This window comes from Mus caroli, unplaced genomic scaffold (genome assembly GCF_978045245.1).
Source record: "Mus caroli unplaced genomic scaffold, Mus_caroli_1 scaffold_4, whole genome shotgun sequence".
NCBI classification, from domain to species: Eukaryota; Metazoa; Chordata; class Mammalia; order Rodentia; family Muridae; genus Mus; species Mus caroli.
The window spans coordinates 121,435,436-121,457,444 of record NW_028227259.1 but is presented as its reverse complement, the minus strand read 5'-3'; the positions used below and the strand labels follow the sequence as shown (position 1 = coordinate 121,457,444).

Here is a 22,009-nt window from a genome sequence, read left to right as displayed (position 1 = left end):
GAGCAGGGATCCAGGAGGGCCCAGCCAGCCCCCAGAGTCATCCCCAGAGGGACCTGGAAGGGAAATCCTGCTACAAGAACACAGCCAGGCGATGTGACGAACACTTTTATTTACAAATATAATTAAAAGCCCTGACAGTTAATCATGCTCTTCCTTGGGACCTGAAAAATGTTTTCTTTTTTAAGTGCATGCAAAAGGAGCGGAGCCTTTTTCTCGTCATCATTTTTTATTGTAAGAAAATACACAGTTTGAAAGGATGGATAATGCAATATTTATGACCACAGATAGGGGGCGTGGGGAGGGGAAGGAGAAATAAACAGAGATGATTGGCAGAGAAGACATTGAACTCCAGAGACTGGAGTGGGGAGTGGGCGTGGGGGGCAGGGGAGGAACAGGAGGAGGAAGTAAAAAAATTCTGATCAGAGAAACAGTTAAAATACAATATGAAAATAAGCAATTCCTCTCCTTAGATTCCCTCTATACACAAAATACATGATTTGCCAAAGCCCAATTTTGTGCTACTGGGATTCTGTGAGCTCCTTTAAGTGTACTCGCACCATCTGCAACAGCAGAGGATGCTGGGATACAGTAGACCAGGCTGACGGCAAGGCAAACTCTTGCCGGCAGGTTCTTAAAAACCACAAGATCTCTTCATCCCACCCACCCACCCCGGCCCCAAAATAGTAATAATATGTTACCACTTCATATGTACATCACAATTAGTTCCTGTAAAATGTATCAAATTTTCAATCTTTAATAAAACTTTGTTTTTTTTTAATTCCTGATGAATAAATACCAAAAAAATAAAATAAAATAAAGTTATGCAGCAGCTGGTTAAGGTGTAAGGCTGCGGATTTTGTGTCTCTCCCCCTTGGCATGTGTTGTTTATTTAGGTTTCTTTAGGTATTTTCTCTTTTTTTTTTTTTTGCTTTACTTTCACTGGTTGGTGACAACGAGGGATTGCTGAAAGCAACATCCATCTGTGTTCCATCGCCGTTTGTTGGTTGACAGACCCTAAAACCACCTCCAAGGTTGTCAGCAGAACATCCGGAACCGCGTCGTCGCCGCCGGCACCGCGATGCAGGTGGTGGACGGCAGGGGCGGCCGGGTCTCGGCCAGCACTGAAAGTTGACATGGGGGGGGGGAGGAAAGGGCCCCTGATGGAGTAAGAATCAACAGGCACTAGTGCGACACGGTGTCAGGGAGAGAGAGAGAGAGAGAGAGGGAGAGAGAGAGGAGGGGGAGAGAGAGAGAGAGAGAGGAGGGGTAGAGAGAGGAAGGAGGCAGGGAGGGAGAGAAAGGGGCAGAGAGAGGGAGGGAGATAAGGGGGGCAGAGAGGGAGAGGGAGAGAGAGGGAGAGAGGGAGAGAGAGAGAGAGAGAGAGAGAGAGAGAGAGAGAGAGAGAGAGAGAGAGAGAGAGAGAGAAGTGAGAGCAGCGCCCGTTAAGATGGGGAATGTAGTTTCGCAGGGTCTGAATTTTTTTGTTTTCTTTTTTTCATTTTTTTTTTTGTAAATGGCAAAAAAATTTAATCTCATCTATAGTCCTCCTTAGGAAAATCTAATGTCACCAAATTCCCAAAGCCCATTCTGAGGCTCTCCATGTCAAAAGTCTCGGTCTCTCGCTCTTGTCTCTCCAGGAGAGTCTTGATCCTCTCACTGCGTTCCTTCTGCAGGGCAGCCAGCTCCTCTTCAATCTGCACAAGCACACAAGTGGCTCTCAGTGCCGACGCCCGGTCCACAGCCATGAGGAATCCCCCCTCACCCCCTACACACACACATACACACACACACACACACACACACACACACACGACCCGAGAGAGGGGAGCCCAGTAATAATGTGTCTTGGATTTGATCCACTGTGTCTCAGACTTGCTAGGAGTGGAAGCGGGGTGTGGGTGTGGGCGTTGGGGTAAAGGCAGCCATGCTATCTGAGCCTGGGCTGATCTAAGTCAGTGTCCTCCCTCACTAGGAGGCGAGTGAAGGGGAGCCCAGGGAGCCCGAGGACAATGACGCCTGTGTGACTCTGTAACTCTGCTGTGGAGGGAGGGCTAGAACCTCCAGCATCCTCAGGAAGTTGGCAGGGACAGCAGGCTGGTATGATGCTCTGGGAGAAAAAGTGAGGCTAACAGGTCAAGTGGAGAGAGGTCACCAATGTGAGATGCTGCGTGTGTGTGAGTGTGTGTGTGTGGGGGAGGGGTGTGGTGTGTATGTACATGCACCCATATGCAAGTGCATGAAGCCATGAGGGCCACACTGCTGTCCTCCTCAGTCCGTATTTGCCCTGTGTTCTGAGACAGGGTGCTACTGAATTTGGATCTTGGGTTTCAGCTAGCTGGCTATCCAGAGAGTCCCCTGGGGTCTTCCTGTCTCCACTTCCTGTGCTTAGGGCTACAGGGTGTGCTATCCACATCCTGTCCAGCTCTACTCTAGCTTTCGTGTGGGGACTAGAGATCTGAAAGGAGGTCCTCATGCACTGACAGCAAGCCATGTGCCTGCTGAGCCATCTCCCCGGCCCCAAGACACTTTGTGTGTATACACACATGTGCATGCATGTGCATGTGTGTGCATGTGTGTGTGCATGCAGAAGCAGAAGGCCATGTCTGTTGCAGTCCTTGTCTGTTGCAGCAGGACCTCTCGCTGGCTAAGCAGGTTAGGCAGGCTGGCCAGTGAGCCCCAAGGAGCTGTCTGCCTCTGCCTCACCGTGCTGGGATCCTGAGTGTCCACCACTACAGACCTGGCTTTTAGCATTTTTAATGTGGGTGTTTGGGGAGAGTGCCCAGGTCCTCATCTTTGCACAGCAAGCACCCCACACATGGGGCCATATCCTCAGCCCCAGCTTTGAGATGCTCATGACATAGCTTCCAATATGAATATAGTGTCTGTGGAGGCCAGAGGAGGGCATCCAATGCCCTGGAGCTGGAGTTAAGGTGGCACTGAACCCTGGTCCTCTGCAAGAGCAGCGAATGTTCTTAAGCTCTGAGCCCTGTCTCTAGAACCTCATTTTATTGCTTCATTCGAGAGCCCTACTGGTAATTTCTTTTGCTGAAAATATTTGACATTTTTAGGCTTCTGGGCAGCCATGCTGGCATCCCATTGCTCTTTTGTAAGTGACGTCATCCAGCTGGCCAAGATGGCGGGCTTCCTAAGATGAACCTCAGTCGCTTGAATAACCTTCCTGAGCCATCGTATATGGGTCAGGGACAGTGCCTGGCTCTCTTGGGTGCCAGGGGTAAGTTGACAGTCTGACCCTGGTCACTCGGGACCCTCCCACATCCCGGCCCTACTGTGTGGGTCCCAGGAAACATCCTACCTTCTGCTCAAGATGCGCTCTGCGCAGGGACACCCTCTGCTCTAGCTTCTGTAGCTCGCGCTCGTGCTGGGCCTCCGTTTGCATCTTGATTTTGCTCTGGTAGGCGTTGAGCAGCTCCATCTCCTGCTGGAGCTGTAGTCTCAAGGCCTGGCACTCTGCCTCTTGCGCCTCGTCTAGCCGTAACTGTGGGTACAGAAGACACACATACTGTGTATTAGGCAGTCCACACGCACTACTGGGGGGGGGGGGCGACTGGGAATGGGCTCCTTGCTGGGACTTAGGTAGAAAGACAGAGGAAGACGGACAGTGCAATTTGGATTAGAGCCAGTGGAGTCTGCCTGGTTGGCACAGGATTCTAAGAACACATTTCCTTCAGTGCTGGGACCAGGGATCCTGGGACAATTGCCCACCCGGTGACCTGGTGAGCCTAGTGAACCTGAAGCTAGGCTCTGCTACTCCAGGGTGGCATTTTGCTTGTTTGTGCTCTTACTCTCCTTCCTTCCTTCCTTGCTTTTCTCCTTCCTTCCTTGCTTTTTTCCTTCCTTCCTTGCTTCCTTCCTTCCTCCCTCCCTCCCTTCCTCTCTCTCTTTCTTTTCTTTCTTCCCCCAAGAAAACAACAATTCCCATTAAGATTGGTGTGAGTTTGAAATGAAAGAGACCATATAGGACCCCAGGCCTAAGCCTCCACATGTGACACAATGTGCGATAAACAGCAGATGTTACAGATGTTTTGGTTTTGGCAAGACTGTGCCCATATTTCGATACCTTTAACTGTAAAATCACAAGACATTTCGACATTTAGCTTGGTGCGACAGAAGTGCATCCCACAATCATACGGTGACAACCAGGCCGGTGTAGCTGTCGTGACAAAACAGTTCATGCTGGCCATAGCCATGGCTACACATGACATCTTCCTCGCTGCCAATCCAGAACCCAAGGGGTTCAAAATGTCACCCCTTTGAGAGCAGCTGATAACTGCAGGGGACGTACCTTGCTTTTAAGCAATAGGCTAGGTTATAGATGCAGCCCGGTCCAGTTCCCTTTGCTTTGCATCTGAGCTTTACATATGGCACCAAGACACCCAGATCTTGTATGGGCACGGGCCAAGGCCACCTGCCACAGCGTGAAGCCCAGAACCCAAACATGCTCCTGTTCAGACCACTACCACGGCACAGGTTAGGTCCTATCCTAGGTGTGTGTGTGGCTGCCCCTTCCTCTGCCTCTTCCTATCCACACCATTCTCCAGTATCAGCTTCAGCTGACACGGACCTTCAACAAGTGACTATGTGTCCCTCGGCAGAAGTGACTTTCTGTTGGAGCTACTTGTAGACGGTCATCTCTAGTCCTGTGGCAGATACAGCATGGAGTTGGGGGAAAGTGTGTTTCCCAGGTCCCAGCCTTTGCAGGGATTCTATGTTAGGATCCACTAGAGGGGACAGGGAATCCTCTTCCCATTTTCCCACCAGGGGACACAGGCAGGGTGGCTGTATACACAGTCTGCAGCTGGATTAGCTCACACATGACCTTGAGATGTGGCTCCCAGTGAGGACTACTACGGGTTCTCTCGTGACCTGAGAGGCTGCTTACCAGGGAAGCAAACAACAGCCCAGCCTTTCTCTCCTCTTAGGCGTTGGCTGCCATGAGCCCTGTGCGAGCAGATGAGAGTTTAGACCTCCCAACAGGCAGTTCAGACCCTTGAAGCATAGCCACTTCCTCTGAGACAGAGTCACATACGGGCCACACTGGAGCTGAACCTGCAAGGCCCTCAAGGATGACTCTGAATTACTCACCCTTCTGTGTCTACCTCTCAGAGACTGGTGTGCACTGCCATGCTGGGATTCTAGCACTGCTGGTAACAGAACTGAGGACTTCCTGCATGCTGGACAAGCCCTCGGTCATCCCAGCCCGCAAATTCTTTTGCTTCTGGCGTCCAGCTAGCCTCAAACTTCTCTCTCTGACCACACAAATCCAGGTACTAGAAGCCATAGGAGTTCCAGATCTTGGAATTTTTCTCCTATACAGTCCCACATACAGATGCACTCTAAGGTTTGTAACAATGTGGGTGACTATTACCCCCGGGCCCTACGATGGCCTAAACAGAAGAAAAGGATTCGAGGGGGAGAGTGCAGTGTAACTCCGCTCACAGCCGCCTCCCAATGTAAGCCCAGATACTGCCTCTGCTACTCAACAGTGATGTGCCCTTCCTGGAAATACTGGAAACTGGAGTACTATAGCCCCTTGGCATTTGGCCCATGTGTCTGTTCCCCCCTCCCCCCGCACACATCATTTTTGACTTCTGCAGAGGTGAGCTGGCTAGTATGACAGACGCCTTGTGGTCCATACAACTCCTTACATTATAGGAAAACTCTTCAATGCCAACTCTTGTCTTGAGCAGTAGCTCATGTGAATGGCCTTCCTTCAGTGAGCCTAGTTTCTATGGGTAAACGGAGGGATTCACAGGAGGTACTTAAAGGCACATACTAGACTCATGGCCCGAGGCCAGTGATGGACAGCTATGGCAGCCACACTCAGACTTACCTTCTTCCTGTTCTAAGAGAGAGGGCACTGCTCTCCTCTTGGCCCACATTCCTTAGCCTGTGTCTGCCATCTTATATCACATGTTCATCGGGCCCTTGCTACAGAGCCTGGCAATGCCGCAGGTGCCCTGACTACAGCCAAGGACGCTGGAGCCAGGCTGGGGTGTGGCTGTGTTGGTACAGTGCTTAAGGGGCTTGCATGAAGCCCTGGCCCCAGCTCAGCCCTGAGTGAACAGGGCACGGTAATGAACACCTACATCCCAGTGCTCGGGAGGTGAGGATGGGGGAGGATCAGAAGTCATTCTTGGCCACATAGTGAGTTCCAGGCCAGCCTGCGCTACTAGAGACTGTGTCTCAAAACAAACCAAAACCAAGACAGGACTCACGCCAATCTGACCCGTCTTCTACTCAGTGTCACACTCAGGTCTCTGATCATCTTGGTGAGGTGTCCTGGTACAACCTCGCCTCCTGGTGTGCCTTGGCACCTCCGAGCCCCTCCTTCCCTTGCCTGTAGCTTTGACTTCCAAGATGCTGCCTACACCTCCCATGTTTCTCTCCCCACCCCACTTCTTTCCCAAGGAGGCCCTTTGAGACAGCTTCACCCTGGGCTGACTCCCAGACCCTGGAGCTCAACACGGCAGCTATAAACTCACCCTTCCTGCTTCCACTTCCCCAGCCTGTCCCACGGACTTTTTAATACTGTCACTGTCACAGCACCTGCTGTAAAGCTCATCCCAGAGACCTGGATCCTTACTCACTACCTTGGCCTTGTCGCCCAGCAGGCTCCCTGGACCTCTTGCCTGACTGTCAAACATGTCCACGCCCCCTTCAGCCCAGCATGGCATCTCTGGCTTAGCCACCATCCCCTTGTGGCCAGGAGTGTCGCACCGCCACACTGCTCACAAGTTCTTGGCATGTCTCCGAGGGATGGTCCCCAAAGGCAACATGGGCCAGGTTCTCTACTCTTTAGTGACAGCGTCCTATGCCAAGGCTTAAGCCTGTACAGCTGACTCTGGCCTGGCCCCTGTGTAGCCCTCTTGTCTTACTCCCAGGCAAGATCCTCCTAGCTCTCCACATTCCAGACAGGAGCGATGCCTGCAGTTCTTCAGACAAGCGACTGTTTCCCCACTCCTGCTCTGGATGCTCCTCAGCCTAAATAGCTGTGGCGGTGAGGTCGCTCCTGTCCTTGCTCCATCCCGTGTGCAGCAGCCCCCCTGCGATGCTGCGTCCTCCATTATCCCATGAGGACCAGGTTGGGGAGAGGAGGGGACATCTTATTTCTCATGGTATCCTGGCATGCCTGAGGTACACTGTGGACACTCAGACATGTGCAAGATGGGTAAATGAATGAAGGTAAAGAATGAGTGCAGCAGCATCTATCCTCAGCTGGAGAACTTGTCTGAGCCCCTTCCTAGTGGTAGAAGCCCCCTTCAACTGTCCCCTCTGCTTGCTACATGTCTGTCCAGTTGCTAAGTGTCTGTCTGCCTGCCTCTGCCGATGAGGACAGGAAGTGGAGTCCCACGTGCAGTTTCTTCCTGTCTTATGGGCACTCTTTTGTTTTTGAGACGCTCGTGTAGCCCGGGCTGGCCTTGAACTTACTATGTGGCTGAGGATGACCTTGAACATCTGGTCCTCGTGCTCCCCCTCCCGGGGGGGGGGCACTATGCCAGTTTATGCAGCATGGAGGGTCAAATCCAGGGCCTCATGCACGCTAGGCAAGCACACTGGGCTACCACCCCAGCCCTTTGAAGTGTAAGGACATCTGGTCCCAGCGATGTACTGCACTGGCTAAAGCCTCTGTCCACAGTGAGGAGGTCACCGGGGTTTGCTGCTCTTGTGGTTCCTGCACATTTGAACCCTCTCGGGGGAACCGTTGCCTGGGCATCTGTGACCTGCTCTCCCCTCCCCTCCTGATCTTTGGATACTCGTCCTCTTTGATCTCTGTCCACTTAGCCTTCAAACGTGGACGGCTCCCAGAGCCTGTCCCCAACCAGCCCTCTTCTCAAAACCCACCTCCTGTCCCTGGTAGATCTCACTCACTCTTCAATTACAGCTGCCCCAACAAGACAGGGACATGGGACCTTTCGTCTTTAATCCTGGTGCCCCTAGTGACATGCAGTTTTCAGTCTCTGTGCCTCTTCACACAGACACCTACAGGGTCCAGATGCCACGACCACCTTACTCAATGCCTGTGCCGGGTGTCCAAAGTTACCTCTTTCCTCAACTTTCCCAGTCCCTTGTCAACACCTCAGTTCCCTCTGCTGCCTCTACTGAGTGGCCCTCAAATCCCACCCACTCTCACCACACCCATGTGTCTGCCTCCCACCTCCCTCTTGTGATGTGTTGGAACCCAGGACTCATGTCAACTACACACCAGTCACCTGAGCCTTCTCATTATAGAATACCAACTCACCTCCTGTGAGGGCTCTGACCCCTCACCCCCACATGTTACTCCCCAGCTTCAGCAGCTGCTTAGCTGGTCATTTGTTCTCAGGCCCTTTAGGGCCTCTGCATTTCTGCAGACTATAATCTCAGGCGGGACTAATGCTTCTGTTTAAAAAACCATTGGCCACCAGGGCCTGTAGCTGTGTGACAACACCATTCATTTGTTTGACAGACCCCTTCCCTAACCTGCCAACATCCTTGGTATCTTAGGATGCCTAGGATACAGTGGAGAACCAGGAGGGCTAGCCTGGGAATCAGACAGGAGGGGTACAGGGCACTTCCAGTCCCCTTTCTTCTTCCTTCCCTTCTTCCACCCTCTCCTCCCCTTTTTCTCCTTCCATGCCCCCTCCTTTTCAGTGCTGGGGTCCCCCTTCAGGTGGTTTACTGATGAACTCAGTCTTCTGGATGCTGGGATCTCAGGTGTGCATCACGGCTCCCAGCCCCAACCCTCCTCCTTGAGCTCTGGGCTCAGCCTCCCGCTCTGAGCCCCTGATATACCCTCTCTTCATTGGGACCTTGATGGCTTCCTTTTAGGTCTCCAGGTGTCCCCAGGCCAGCTTCTCTGTTCCCTTTGGCCTCCCGAGGCCCTGGGTACCCCAAGGACTAAGCACTTAGTGTGCTTGGCTATTATCACTCAGTGACCTGACTTCCCAGTTTCCCTGACACATGAGAGACCCTGTCTAGCTCCACTGTCTCTGGGCCCAGCGTAGGGCTACATGTGGAGGCCTAGCCAGAGTTTATTGAGCAAGTATGTCTGTCTGTCTGCCTATCTGCCTGTTTTTCTCTGTCTCTCTCTGTTTCTCTTTCTGTCCCCGCACTTGGCCATGGGCTCGGAAGCAGCAAGGCCATGCCTGACATTGGTTGGGTGATGGTCAGTAACCTCTGAGGAGTAATCATACGCACATGTCCATGAGGTATTCATCCCGCCTCCCCCTCCCCGAGTACTCCCCCTCCCCTGCCCCCTTGCCCGCCCCTGCTGGACTGGCACTGCTCCTTCAGCTCCAAGTTAGAAAGATGCATTCCCAGCGAGTGAGTATCCGCCCGGGGCTTGGCTGTGCTCCGCGTCTTCACCTTCCTCTGTTCCTTGGGGCAGGAAGAGAAGCCGGCAATACATCCTAAACCAATACATCCCAGAGGTGCGTGGGGATGAAAGTTGGGTCTTGGGTTTTCTTGCTCTCCCCTCGCTTGCTTGCTTGCGCGTGTGGCCGGCAGCAAACCTACCCACTTACCGCTTGAGAGGCCATCATCTCGTTTATACTCTGTTCATACTGCTCGGCCAAAATGGCCAGCTTCCTCGTCTGCTCGTCCTTCAGTGTCTTTAGGATTGCTTTGTGCTCATTCTTTGGAGTGACTTCCAACTGGTGATTTTTGAGGGCTTTGTACTGTTTGGTCTGTACTTTGCAAGTGTCCTGAAACTGTTTTTTAATTTGCATTTCCATGGCCTGGCAGATTAAAAAAAAGGGGGGGGGGTGACAAAGAGAAAGAGAGAACTGAGTCAGTATGCACGAGGGCCCTGGGTCATTCGACACAGTCAAGCACAGGACTCGTCAATCCACAGGGGACAGCAATGACCCGGGCTGCAGGTAGCTCTACCAGGGCTCTGGCTTTCATGTGAAATGGAGAGAGTGACTGGAAATGGGTGAACTGCTTTAGGAAAAACCGGATTCTAACGTGGAGGTGTGACTTGTAAGCAGACTATGGAACCCCACGCAGCTTGTTGAAAGGTCGGCAACTATTCCCTGCGTCCCTCCTGGCTTTAATGGCTCCTACTGATTGCTGTTTCTTCCCTTTCTCTGGGCGCGTGTGTACACAGCCACGTCCAAGGTACCCCCATCCCACTGCCCTGGCTCTGTGTCTCCCTGAGACATTGACAGAGAATGGCATGGAGCGGCGCCTTGCGTCCAACCCCTTCCCGTGGGCACTGAAAGAGGGAGTGGCTGAGGCTCTTTGCCTCCCCTGAAGGTGACATCACATTTGCACTCAGGGCTTCTGGCAGCAGGGAGGGGGGAGTGTCACCTATGCACCCAGGGTTTACCTTAAAGGGACACATGCGATGTGACTGAGGGTGGCCTGCATCTGTGCCCACACCTGCACTGGTGTCTTCCTGACACACCCTAGTGGCTGAGGACATGGAACTTGTCACCCAGCGAGATGCAAGGATTACCCAGGGGGGCTGCAAGGGCCAAAGGGTCTCCCATTTGTCCCCCGGGACAGTCTGGAGAGCCAGTCCTGATTTCCAGGCCCCCTGGCAGATGTCACGAGTGAGCTACATGGGATCCTAGTAACTCTGAAGGTGGCGCTGTAGCTGGGGCAGTATCCTTGAAGATGGCTGTTCCCATTACAGTTCTCTCACTCACTGGGGCTAGGACCATGGACAGCTCTTTCCCTACTTTCTCAGGGACCGGTGTGTCTATGCAAGTGGAGGGCAGAGGTGGGCATGGTAGAGACACCAGCTTTATTTATTTATTTATTTATTTATTTATTTATTTATTTATTTATTTATTTATTATTTGTGATACAGGGTTTTGCTGTGGACCTCTGGCTGTCATGGAACTCACTATGTAGACCAGGCTGGCCTTGAACTCACCATGAGACCCAGCCTAACTTTTTGTTTTTGTTTTTTTTTAAAACTTAGTTTCTAGAGCAGTGGTTCTCAAACTTCCTGATGCCACGACCCTTTAACACACTTACTCATGTTGTGGTGACCCCCCCAACCCAAAATTATTTTCATCGCTACTTTGTGACTGTAATTTTGCTATTGTTATGAACTCTAATGTGAATATCTGTGTTTTCTGACAGTGAAGGAGTTGTTCAAGCGTTTCCCGAGCTCTCCTTGCTTAATTTTATTTTATTTTTTCAGTTTTTATTTTATATACATGGGTGTTTTGCCTGCATGTTTGTCTACATGTGTGCCGGGTGCCCTTGGAGGCCAGAAGAGGGCACCAGATTGCCTGGGACTGGAGTTACAGATGGTTGTGAGCTGCCCTGTGGGTGCTGGGAATCAAACCCAGTTTCTCTGGAAGATGAGCCATCTGTCCATCCCCACCTCACTGCCTTTAAAGAGGGTGGGTGACCCATCTCAGGAGGGCAACATACAGAGAGGGCTGAAAACCCTGCAGCTTAGCGGGGGTTCAAAGCTCAAAGTGGCCCGAGCCCTGGACTCCACACCTGGAGAGTCTGATACTGTGAGGTGGGGCCCGAGTGGGGGCGGGGCCAGGGTGGGGGCGGGGCCCAGGTGGGAGAGCACGCTGTGCAGGGTGCTGGGTGAGTCCCCCAGCTCTCACCTTTAAGTTTTTCGGCTGTTGCCGAAGCTCCATGACGTGCTTCCGGTGCAGCTCCCGCTCCCGCCTCTTATTGTACTCCAGCTGGTTCTCCAGCTCCGTCTGGTGCTGCAGCCGGATCAGATCCATGCGAAGCTTCTGCAGGGTGTGCAGCTGCCTGTACTCCAGCTCTCGGGTGGATTCATCATGCCGGATCAGCATGGCGTGCTCCATTTCCTTCTGGGTCCTCTTCTTATTTAGTTCCTGCATCCAGGAGCACATGATGAATGGAGAGAGATGAGCAGAGGGCAAAGGGAGGGATGTATGGGGAGCGTGGCTCTTAACTACGTCCATGGTGTTTGCAGCATGACTTAATGAGATCAGAGGGGAAATCCCTAGAGCTCTTCCCCCTGTGATGAGGTTATCACTCACAAGGTGAAAACTTGCCGGCACTCACAACTATGGGGGAGATGGGATTGGTCCCACCTGGGTTTCCCTGCCTTGTAGAGGGGCTGTGGGTCTTCAATAATGTGCTAAGCTTTTGTGTGGTTAAGCTGGGGATGCCCATGCCGGCCACCCATTAAAGTCAGGTAAGGGCACACACCCTCAAATTCTGATAATCGTATGGGATGCCTAATTTCAATCTTAAAATCTTCTCCAGGTGACTCATGTGACTAGTGTCGAGCGCTAAAGACCGAGAATGTCTGCATTGCTTCAGCTTTCTGGGGAAATACCCTGTTTTCATACATAATAGAAGGAGGCCAATTATCTGTTTTTAAAAAGCAGAGCTTAGGGCGTGCTGGGAGACTAGAGGACACCGCTTGCCTTTAGTTCCTAGATCTAACCACTTGTGCTTTTCTTCTTTCCTTCCTTCCTTCTCTCTCTTCCGCTCTCTCCCCACGGCACTGGGGATTGAACTCAGGGCCTAGCACATACCAGCCAAGTGCTCTACCATTCAGCTACATTCACAGATGTCTTGTCAGTTTTATTCATGCCTGTCTGGTACCCCCCTTCCTTTCTTGGAGAATAGGGAAAGCAGGGAAACAGAAGATTACATAGAACATTTTTACACGCTGACACGAGGCTATTTTCATCTCCCCTAACTGGGGATTGAGCCTTGGGCCTGGGGCTTGTTGGACCACTGAACTATACTCCCAGGCCCCCGAGGATAGTCCCCGAATGCACTAGGAGCTACGAGCCCTGGATTCATGCCGATGTTTGCTGAGCTGTGGCTGCGGTCCTGGACATGGGGACGCTCTAATGGTGATGTAAGGTAGCTGCTTGTCGAAGCAGGTGCTGGTCTCGTAGCTGACTGGACTCAAAGTGGACATTTATTTTCTCTCCTGGGAATTCAGAGCTGAGACTCAGGGCCAGTTGTCTCTGTGGTGGCTGGAGTGACAGCTCACACAGGAACTATGGGGTGGTCATCTGCTGCTATGAGGGAGGTGGCTTAGAGAAAGCTAGACTTCAGAGGGAGAGAGGAGGCAGAGGGGGAAGGGGAGAGGGGGTAGGAAAGGAGAGGGAGAGAGGGAGAGAGAGGGAAATAAGGGAGAGAGAAGAGAGGGAGTAAGGAAGGAGGGGAGAGGGGGAAGGGAACGAGAGGGAGAATAGAAGAGAAGAGAGGAAGACAGAGAGGAAAATGGAGAGAAGGGGAGAGGGGGAAGGGAAGGGGGAGGTGAGGAAAGGAGTGGAGGGAGGGAGAGAATGTAATGAGTATTTTGTACCCAAGTCTTGGCTGCTTTTCAGCCCATCTCTATGTCCAGCTGTATTAAGTACTATTGAGTTTTTTTCTTTTCTTCCCCCACAGAGTCTCAGTAGGTAGCCTAGGCTGGCCTAGAACTTGCATCGTAGACCAAGCTGGCCTTAAACTCACAGAGATCTGCTTGCTTCTGCCCCAAGTGCTGGGATTAAAGTCATGGACAGCAGTGTCTGCTGTATTGAGTGTTGTTGGCCCTGCTCCTGTATTTCTACAGCAGCACTCCTGGACCACGGCAGCCCAAATACATCCCAGCTAACACACTAGCAGGACAGGCTTCCCCACCCCAGGGAAGCCTGTTCTGTGCAAATCTAAAAGAGAAGCAGTGGGGCTGGGAGGAGATTGCTCCAGAGAGGGTATGCGCTACCGAGCTTTGGGAAAGGTTGTTACTGACTGAGACGGTCAGGGAAGGGGAGAGCCTGGAGCCGGGCTTGGCAGGAGAGCACCTGGAAGCTCCAGCTCTCTCTCAGCATCTGTGAGGGCAGAAGATATGAGGCATTTGCATTCATAGGAATGTCATAATAGGTGGTTATGAGTTGTAAGAGAGATTTAGTTGGGGCTGGAGACATGCTCAGTGGTTAAAAGCACTACATAAACATAATAGGTGGTCATGAGCATCTTACGTACACTGGCCCTCCACCCATAGCTCCTGGCACCATCATGGATGGCTCTTTTATTCACTCATTGTAAGCGAGCAACATTGTATGCGTGCCGTGTGTGTGTGCGCGTGTGTGCGTGTGTGTGTGTGTGTGTGTGTGTTACTGGCATAGGCACAAGGGATGGAGCTGGAAAGCCACAGTGTAAACAGAGTTTAACTATTTCAGTTCTTGGAAGCCTGCATTGTATGCAAAATGCAGGACATTAGTGCTAAAAGAGGCCAGAAGAGGCCGTCAGATCTGGAACTGGGGTCAAAGATGGCTGTGAGCCACCATGTAGTTGCTGGGATTTGAACCCAGGTCCTCTGGAAGAGCAGTCAGTGCTCTTAAGCACCGAGCCATGTCTCCAGCCCCAGCTATCTTCTTTCACAGCTCAGTGAGTGGAGCCTGAGTGGCACCACAGGAAAGTGGCCCTTCCCCTGAGCAGGTGATCAAACAAAGAACTTAAGAGTGTGCATAGCAGAGGTCTGTGTCGGTCCCCTTCCATGGTCACCGTGCCATGAGCCCTAGAGTTGGGCTTTACAGCTGTATTCTAACTCCATTAACTCCAGGAACCCGATTCAAGCTCAGGGGCTAAAAATCAAAGAGAGCAAGCAAGCACTTTCACGGTTTCTTTCCTTGGAAGGAGTGGGTCTAGGTGCTGAGGGACACCTGCATTGCGGTGCTCTGGGTCTTGAGTTATTTACACCGAGCTTCCCAGTGGCTGCTCACCAGTACTAACGACTGGTGGTCATCTGAGCACGGCTCTGGTGAGAAGCAGTTTGGTTCTTCTGGTGATTCGCTGCTCATGGCTTTGGCAAGCTCCTTATACAGGCTAGGGTTGCAAGTTCTAGGCTGCTCCCTTTATCATGACGCCTGTGTCTCAGATGCTGAGGTCTAAGATGGCCAGTTGCCCTAACAGTTCAGGCCTCGGGGAACCCTCTCAGAGCCGTCTTATCCTGAGTCCAGTGCCATGCCTGACCATTGGCATGCAAAGCTCTTTCATTTTTCTTTTACTTTATGTGGGAGTCGTGCTGTGTTGCCCTGGCTGGCTTCTAACTCCTGAACCCAAGTTCAGCCTTAGCATTCTGGATAGTGGGGACTTCAGGTCTGCCCAGCCATATCCATGTCTCAATGAAAAGAATTATCATTTCCTACAGCTCACCTAGTTCAAATTGCACCCTGTAAGGTACCAACCTCACAGAAAACACTTATCTATCTATCTATCTATCTATCTATCTATCTATCTATCTATCTATCTATGAGACAGTATGGCTGTCCTGGAACTCTCTATGTAAATCAGGCTGGCCTCAAACTCACAGAGATCCACCACCCCGAGGGCCCCCTGAACAGAATCATATGTAACTGTGAGGCACCGGGGAATTGAAGGTCTCAGCTCACACATAACTTCTGTGAAGTCGAATGGAAGCTGAACTGTATGTTCCTGTCTTCTATTTTTCCGGTCTGTTTTAGAATGTTCTAGACACTGATGATGCATTATAGGTTAGAGCCATGAATGTCGGTGGCTTGTATAAAATCCACCAAAATGAGCCGACCCAGGGTTGATGGCACTGGTGACCCCGTCTCCCAATGCACTGGAGCTCCACAGGCACTGGAAGGAGGGAGAGAGGGAGAGGAATGAGGCTGCGGAGGGGGAGGGAGAGAGGAAAGGGAGAGGGAAGGATGCTAGGGAGAGGGAGGGATATGGGGAGGCCACCAGCTGCTCTCCTGCCAGGCAGGGGCTCTCCCACTGAGCTAAATCTCCAGCCCTTTACAAGCGGTATTTTGAGACAGGGTCTTGATCAGTAGTTGGGCAACCTGGCCTTCCAACTCATGATTCTCCTGCCTCAGCCTTCCAAGTGCTGGGATTAAGGTGTGTACCACCCATACCTGGCTCAGAATCCAAACTTCACGGAGGTTCTGCTGTTGGGCTGTATATTTATGGATTTCTTAGTTCTGGTTCTTGGGTGGGGTTGAGAGGGCTTAGTTAGACCCTGGTGTTTTTTTTTTTTTAACACCTGCTTTGCAAGCTAAAAAGGATTCCCACCAGCTCAGGCAGGGATGGAGGAAGCTAGGCTCGCAGGTGGAACTACAGACGCCTAGGAGGATGACTTGGTGGTACCTGTCTGTCTTTCCATCTGCCTGTCTTTAGATTTCCATTTCGTTATGGGTGTACATAGGTGGGTGTATGTGAAAGTTCTCTCCTTCCGCCCCATGGTTTTTGGGGATTGAGCTCAGCTCATCAGGCTTAGCTTCAAGCTCCTTCACCTCCTGAGCTGTTTTGCTGGCCCTTGGTGATAAGTATCTACAGCAGGCCTGTGTTCCCCATGTTTCACAGTAACAGTTTGGGGGGATCTGGAACTTCTGCACTCCCTCACCCCAGCCTTCCCTTTGTGCTTTGAGAGAGGTCACTATCTTTGCTGGAATGAGAGTGTCTGTCACATTAAGGACAGGCACGTCGGCCACTCAGGCTCGCTCGCTTGGTTGAGTGCTGGGAACTGAACCAGGGTCCATTGCAAGAGCAGTAAATGATCTTAACTGCTGAGCCATCTCTTGATTAATATAGGGTTTGTCTGTTTGTTTGTTTGGTTTTTTTTTTTTTTTTGGTTTTTCAAGACAGGGTTTCTCTGTGTAGCCCTGGCTGTCCTGGAACTCACTTTGTACACCAGGCTGGCCTCGAACTCAGAAATCCACCTGCCTCTGCCTCCCGAGTGCTGGGATTAAAGGCATGCGCCACCACGCCCGGCTTGTCTGTTTGTTTTAAATCATGTTGTACAGTAGTAACTTTCTATAACTTAAATTGATTGTAACTGACCCCTTGGTTACAAAATTTCCATAAATAGATGCTATTGGAATAACAGTAATTGTCAGATTGAAAAAAAAACCTTATTTCTAACCAGCTCTGGGCCTTTTTATTTTTATTTTAAATGTATATATGTACATGGCATGTGCGTGTGCATGTGTGCGTGTGTGTGTGTGTGCGTGTGAATGAGCGAGCATGCCATGATGCGCATGGGTTCGTCATAGGAGCACTGGGATTTAGGCACGTGTTTGTTCACTTGGTCCAGCTCTGTGTGGGCTGGGGACCTGACCAGGGTCTTAATGTGCTTGCATGGTACATGCTGTATTCATGGCGTCTTCTCCCCGTATTTCGTTTGTGCTTTCTGACAGATCCAGAATAGTCAGTGCTTAGTTAGTGTCTTATCAAAACTTCTCCTGGAGCTTCTGTTTCTAGCTAGACCTAAATGTCTCCGTGTCTCAAACCAGAACGTGATTTTGATTTTCTGCTCCTCTCTCCTCTCATTGGCTGCCAAGACCTGTTCTCGTTCTTGTTGCTTTTACTTCTTAGGTCAGGGTTTCCTGCAGCTCAGGCTGGCCCCAGACAGCTCAAAAGAGTACTGGGACTGCAGGTGTCAACCATCGCACCCTGTGCGTGTGGTGCCAGAGGTGGAACCCAGGGTCCTGTGCATGGTAGGCAACCAGTACTGTACGGACAGTCCAGGTCCCGTGTGTTCTGTTTGGAATCATGGCTAGGGCCCAGCTGTCCTTTGGAAGCTCATACCATGTTGTCCACATCGGTTCCCCATGCTTGGACTCCTTGCTTCTCATCTTTTCTCTCTCCATGGCTGCCCTCACACATCTGCTGTTATCCCTCCAAGAAGGAACCTTACTAGATTTCTCTCCTCTACCTCCTCATGGCCCAGACACATCAACACAACAGCTCCACTGTCTGTCTGCCATCTGAGGCCCACCAGAGGGCCCCAAGCTAGCACAGGATCCGGACACCTCTTCCCTTCCTAGGACCCATTTTCATCCCCTGGGGTACGTTTGGACCTCACTAAGGACCCACATTCTAATCAACCCTAAGCCACTCCAAGCCAGGCTCCTTTCTCTCTCCCTCCCCCTCCCTCTCTGTCTACTGGTTGTTGAGTCACTGCCCTGACCAGAATTGTCTACCAGTTACCAGTTTCTCCTTCCTAGATCTTAAAAAAACAAAACAAAACAAAACAACGCACAAATGCAGAGCCTGGCTGGTCTAGAATGGTTTGGTGGTCAGCGAAGTTCAGTTTGCTTTGCTCTTTCTTCTGATTTGAACTCCACCAAGAGCCAACCTGTGATCCCAGCACACAGGAGGCTGAGGCAGGAGACTGACAGTTCAGGTCCGCTGGCCCACATGAGGAGAACTTGTCTCAGAAAACAAAAGAGGTTTTCTGAGACGCTTGGCCCACGTGCTCTTCTGTTTGTGGTGCCTGAGGTGGGTGCTTCCCTCTTGCATGTAAACACTGAGTTTATGAGCCATCGGTATTTTTACCAACGGCTCAGTGGCATGTCTTCTGAGGGTTATTAATGCCTTCCTGGCAGACTGACACGCCTTCTGTATCTTCCATCTCTGTGAGCACCTTCATGCCCTAATCATTCCCAAATTGGAAAATTAGCAGTTATTACTCTAACAGTTGGTGATGATGATGGTGTATATGTGTGTGTTTGTGTATGTGTTTGTTTGTGTATGTGCACCTGTGTGCAGAAGCCAGAGGTAGCCATTGCATGTCAACTTCCTCAATCTCCTTCTACTTTATATTTTCAGACAGGGTCTCTCTCACAGCCTAGAGCTCCCTGACTTGCCTAGACTGGATGGGCAGCAAGCCCCAGGCATCCCCTTGTCTTCACCTCCCCAGTGTACAGACAACAGACCACACTGGCGCCCCTGGAATTTTACTTCAGTTCTGGGATCTGAACTCAGGTCCTCAAGCCTGTGTGGCAAGCATTCCACTGACTGAGCTGTCTCCCTAGCTCTGGCATCATTATTTTTGAGACTTGGCCTCGCTAGGTAGCTCAGGCTAGCCTCGAGCTTGTGATCTTGCCTCAGTCTCATGAGCAGCAGTCACTGTGGCCTCCTCTGTTTGAAATTCCTGTGGGAAACTGTTAAGAATTAGCAGTAGCTGACTTGAGGGATGCCCCGGTGATATAACTTCCACTTTCGGCGTTAAGGACTCCTCTGGGCCGGAATTTACCTAGGAAGATTGCCTGCTTCCCTCCCTCGTTTTTTGCCTCTCTTTGGGGCAGCCTGGTCTCACACTGATGCTTTCGCTCTTTAAAGCAGAGCTAGCATTTGCTAGGTCACTCCCTGCCCAGATGCGTTAGATGGCTCACACAGCCTCCAGGGTCCAGTCTGAAGGCCTCACTGTAAACTGCAGGCATCCAATGCCAGAGCAACCGCGATGTTGCGGGAACAGCACACTGCCACTTAAAGGTTTCCCCTCGAGTCACAAAACAAGCAGCCGGATGGAATCCAAAGCTTCCCCTGCGGAAGCGGAAGTTTCCTCTGCTGTAGCTCCTGATCTGCCCTGCATGGTCCTGCATGGCGGGATACACGTGCGCCTCCATTACGACACAGCTCTTCGTCAATCTAAGCCAATCCTTATGCTGTGGATGGCTCTCTTACTGGATAGCTTCCTTCTTTGACTTGATCCTGGCACTGTGCTAATGGCTAAGGACACAGGGCCTGAGGCGACAGACCTGGTCCTGCCTTGTCTCTCCTGCCCCGTGTGACAACGTGACACCTACCTCCCGAATGTTCTGCTGTTCCACCTCGTGGCGCTTGATCATTATTTTCCGTTTGAAGAAGCGGCAGTTCCTGTCGTAGTACAGCCTCTGCTGAGTGAGCAGGTGGGCTTCCTCCTCGGCCTGCGTGTGCTGCAGGTTTTCTTTATGCTTCGATATCCGCTCCTGTTTCTCCTTCTTGGGTGTGCTATGGTCCTCGTTCATTTCCTTGAAACAATGACACAGACACATCCAGGTCCATCACACTGCTCTATGCAGAGGAACAGGACAGGTCCATCACCCGGGAATGCAGAGAGGCACAGGAGGGCTTTTGGCACACAGCCCCGCCCCCATTCATATACTCCCCATGATCTGAGTGTTAAGTGAGGGGGATGCTTGAGTTTGCCTCACTCTGGCTTCTCACCCCCAGAAATCATTTATTCAGTCATTAACCAGTGACTCTAAGCCCTGACCATGGGACTAGTAGGTAGGTGGTGGGTAAGCATGAGATCATGGCACCTTGACACTCAAGGGCTGGGCAACCCAGAAATCAAAAACCTACTTAAGATCTATGAAAGAGAACTGGGATGACGGCCAACCCCAACTTCACGGGAAGGACCAGAGTTCTCAGAGAGTGTTGGAAAGCATTTGACCTCAGCAACAACGTGTTCACATTTGAAAGGATTAGGGGGGGGTTAACTGGGGAAAGAGAAGAGGAAAGATATTCTGGTACTCCGGATGGAGAGAGCAGCCTGTGAAAACTCTTAGCATGGGGTAGAAATAATGTGGTCAAGAGGTGACAGCTTGTGAGATCTGACAGGCCTTGGGGGTGGCTGGGCTGATGGATATGAAAGCCTTGCAGACCTGGACTGGGTGAGAGTTTTTACTTACTTCTGGGGACTGAACCCAGGGACTTGACTGAACTCAGACATGCTAAGCAAGCACTCTACCCATGAGCTATATCCCCAGACTGCCAATGACTCTCAGTCTAGGAATGGATATACTGCACGTGGGAATGTCCTAATGAGAAACTGGATGCTGGCTACAGTGCGCAGAGCAGAACAGAGGCAGGAGCCTGTCTGTGGAGGCAGTCGGAGTCACCTAGGAAGGCCAAGATAAGGGAGCACAGTGGCTTATACCAGGGAGGAATGAGGGTGAAATGGAGAAGTGGATGGCTTCAAACTTGGGGAGAGGCTCTGCAGACATCGCTAACTTGAATTCTGGGAGGAAGGGAATCGTGCTTCATTTGGGATGGGAGGGTGAGGGAACCACATGTAGGAACTCTCCACCCTGGCTTCCCAGGGCACATGGGCAGTGTGAAGAGGGAGGGGAACCAAAGCAACTGGGATGCTCACTTGTCTGTGGAGGGCAGGAGGATACTTCTGAGAGTGCAGCGCACTCTCTCACCCTCCTTCATACGGACCAGCTAAGCTCCTGCTTGGCTGACACTCACACACCTGCACCCACCTGCTTTTCTTAACGTTTGTCACAAACCACCACTACTTAGATGAGTTTTGCTTCTTGCCAGTAGGTGCTTATAACTCAGAGAGATTGGGGGATGCATCTCTCTATGCCATGACGTCACCCTAGGTTCAGCCTTGAATCTGAGTGTCTAGGCTCAGATATGACCATAAGGAGCCACTCCAAAATTAAGCCTGGATTATTCATGTCTTTTGCATTCCCCTGTGATTGGCTCACGGGTGAAATTCTAAAGGTTTCTGGACATACACGTTGAACACTTCCTACTCAGTAAGCGGCTGAGGCCAACTCAGATTGGCTTTGAGCCTTGCTTTTCTCCAAGAAAAGATCCAAACCTTCTATGTTCTATCATATGAACATGATGACCCAAAGCTAACCTTTTTCCCTGGGCAACTGGGCTGGGAATGGGACAGGACTCTGGGATGGGTGTTTGTGGAGAATCTTTTAAAGGTATCTGATGACCCTCAATGTCTTGGTGTTTTAAATGCCCAAGATGGCCCCCATGCTTCTAAAGGGTGGGCCCCAGAGCAGGAGTGGGCATATAGAGTTTACAAAGGAGAAGGCATTTGGAGTTGAGGGAAATTGCAAAGTTTCCTATTTAAAAAGAAAAACAAAAAAAAACAAAGTCATCTCCAAAATCCAGTACTATCCTGTCAGTCAAAAAGGAAAAACACAAACAGAAACCCGAGGAGACTTTTTCTTCACTGGGCTGTTACTCTTGACCCTCTAGTTCCCAGAACTTAAGAGAGCCAGAGGTCCTTGGCGTTCTGTCAGTGGGGATCAGCTGCCACAGTTTCTTTCCTGGGCATGGCAGAGCTCCCCCTGGATGTCCCGCCCACCCACTCCCAGGTTCCTCCCTAGGCCCAGTGTCATTCCCCAATCAGCTCGTGAGCTCCAGAGGATGACTTCACTGGAGCAATGCCCAAGACCCCACGTTATTAAGCTTTGTAAGCCTAGGAAGCCGGCAGATAAGGAGCCCTAACCCTTCTGAGAAGGAAAGTGAGCAGGAGTCCAGGAGCTTCACCTGTCGGTGCTGGGAAGAG

At 51.3% G+C, this 22,009-nt stretch overlaps 1 protein-coding gene across 5 annotated transcripts in view; it reads right to left on the bottom strand.

Moving 5' to 3' along the window:
* Window positions 1–906: 906 nt before the first annotated feature.
* The window catches only part of Taok3 (TAO kinase 3), a 154,454-nt gene continuing 133,351 nt past the window's right edge, over window positions 907–22,009 (bottom strand). For all 5 annotated transcript variants that reach the window (XM_029477637.2, XM_029477639.2, XM_021163499.2 and 2 more), the window contains 5 exons: window positions 19,512–19,715; window positions 11,580–11,819; window positions 9,525–9,737; window positions 3,314–3,496; window positions 907–1,694 (listed from right to left, as the gene is read on the bottom strand). In XM_029477637.2, the coding sequence (XP_029333497.1) occupies window positions 1,533–1,694; window positions 3,314–3,496; window positions 9,525–9,737; window positions 11,580–11,819; window positions 19,512–19,715 (1,002 nt within the window). In that variant the 3' untranslated portion in view covers window positions 907–1,532. The remainder of the gene's footprint in view (window positions 1,695–3,313; window positions 3,497–9,524; window positions 9,738–11,579; window positions 11,820–19,511; window positions 19,716–22,009) is intronic.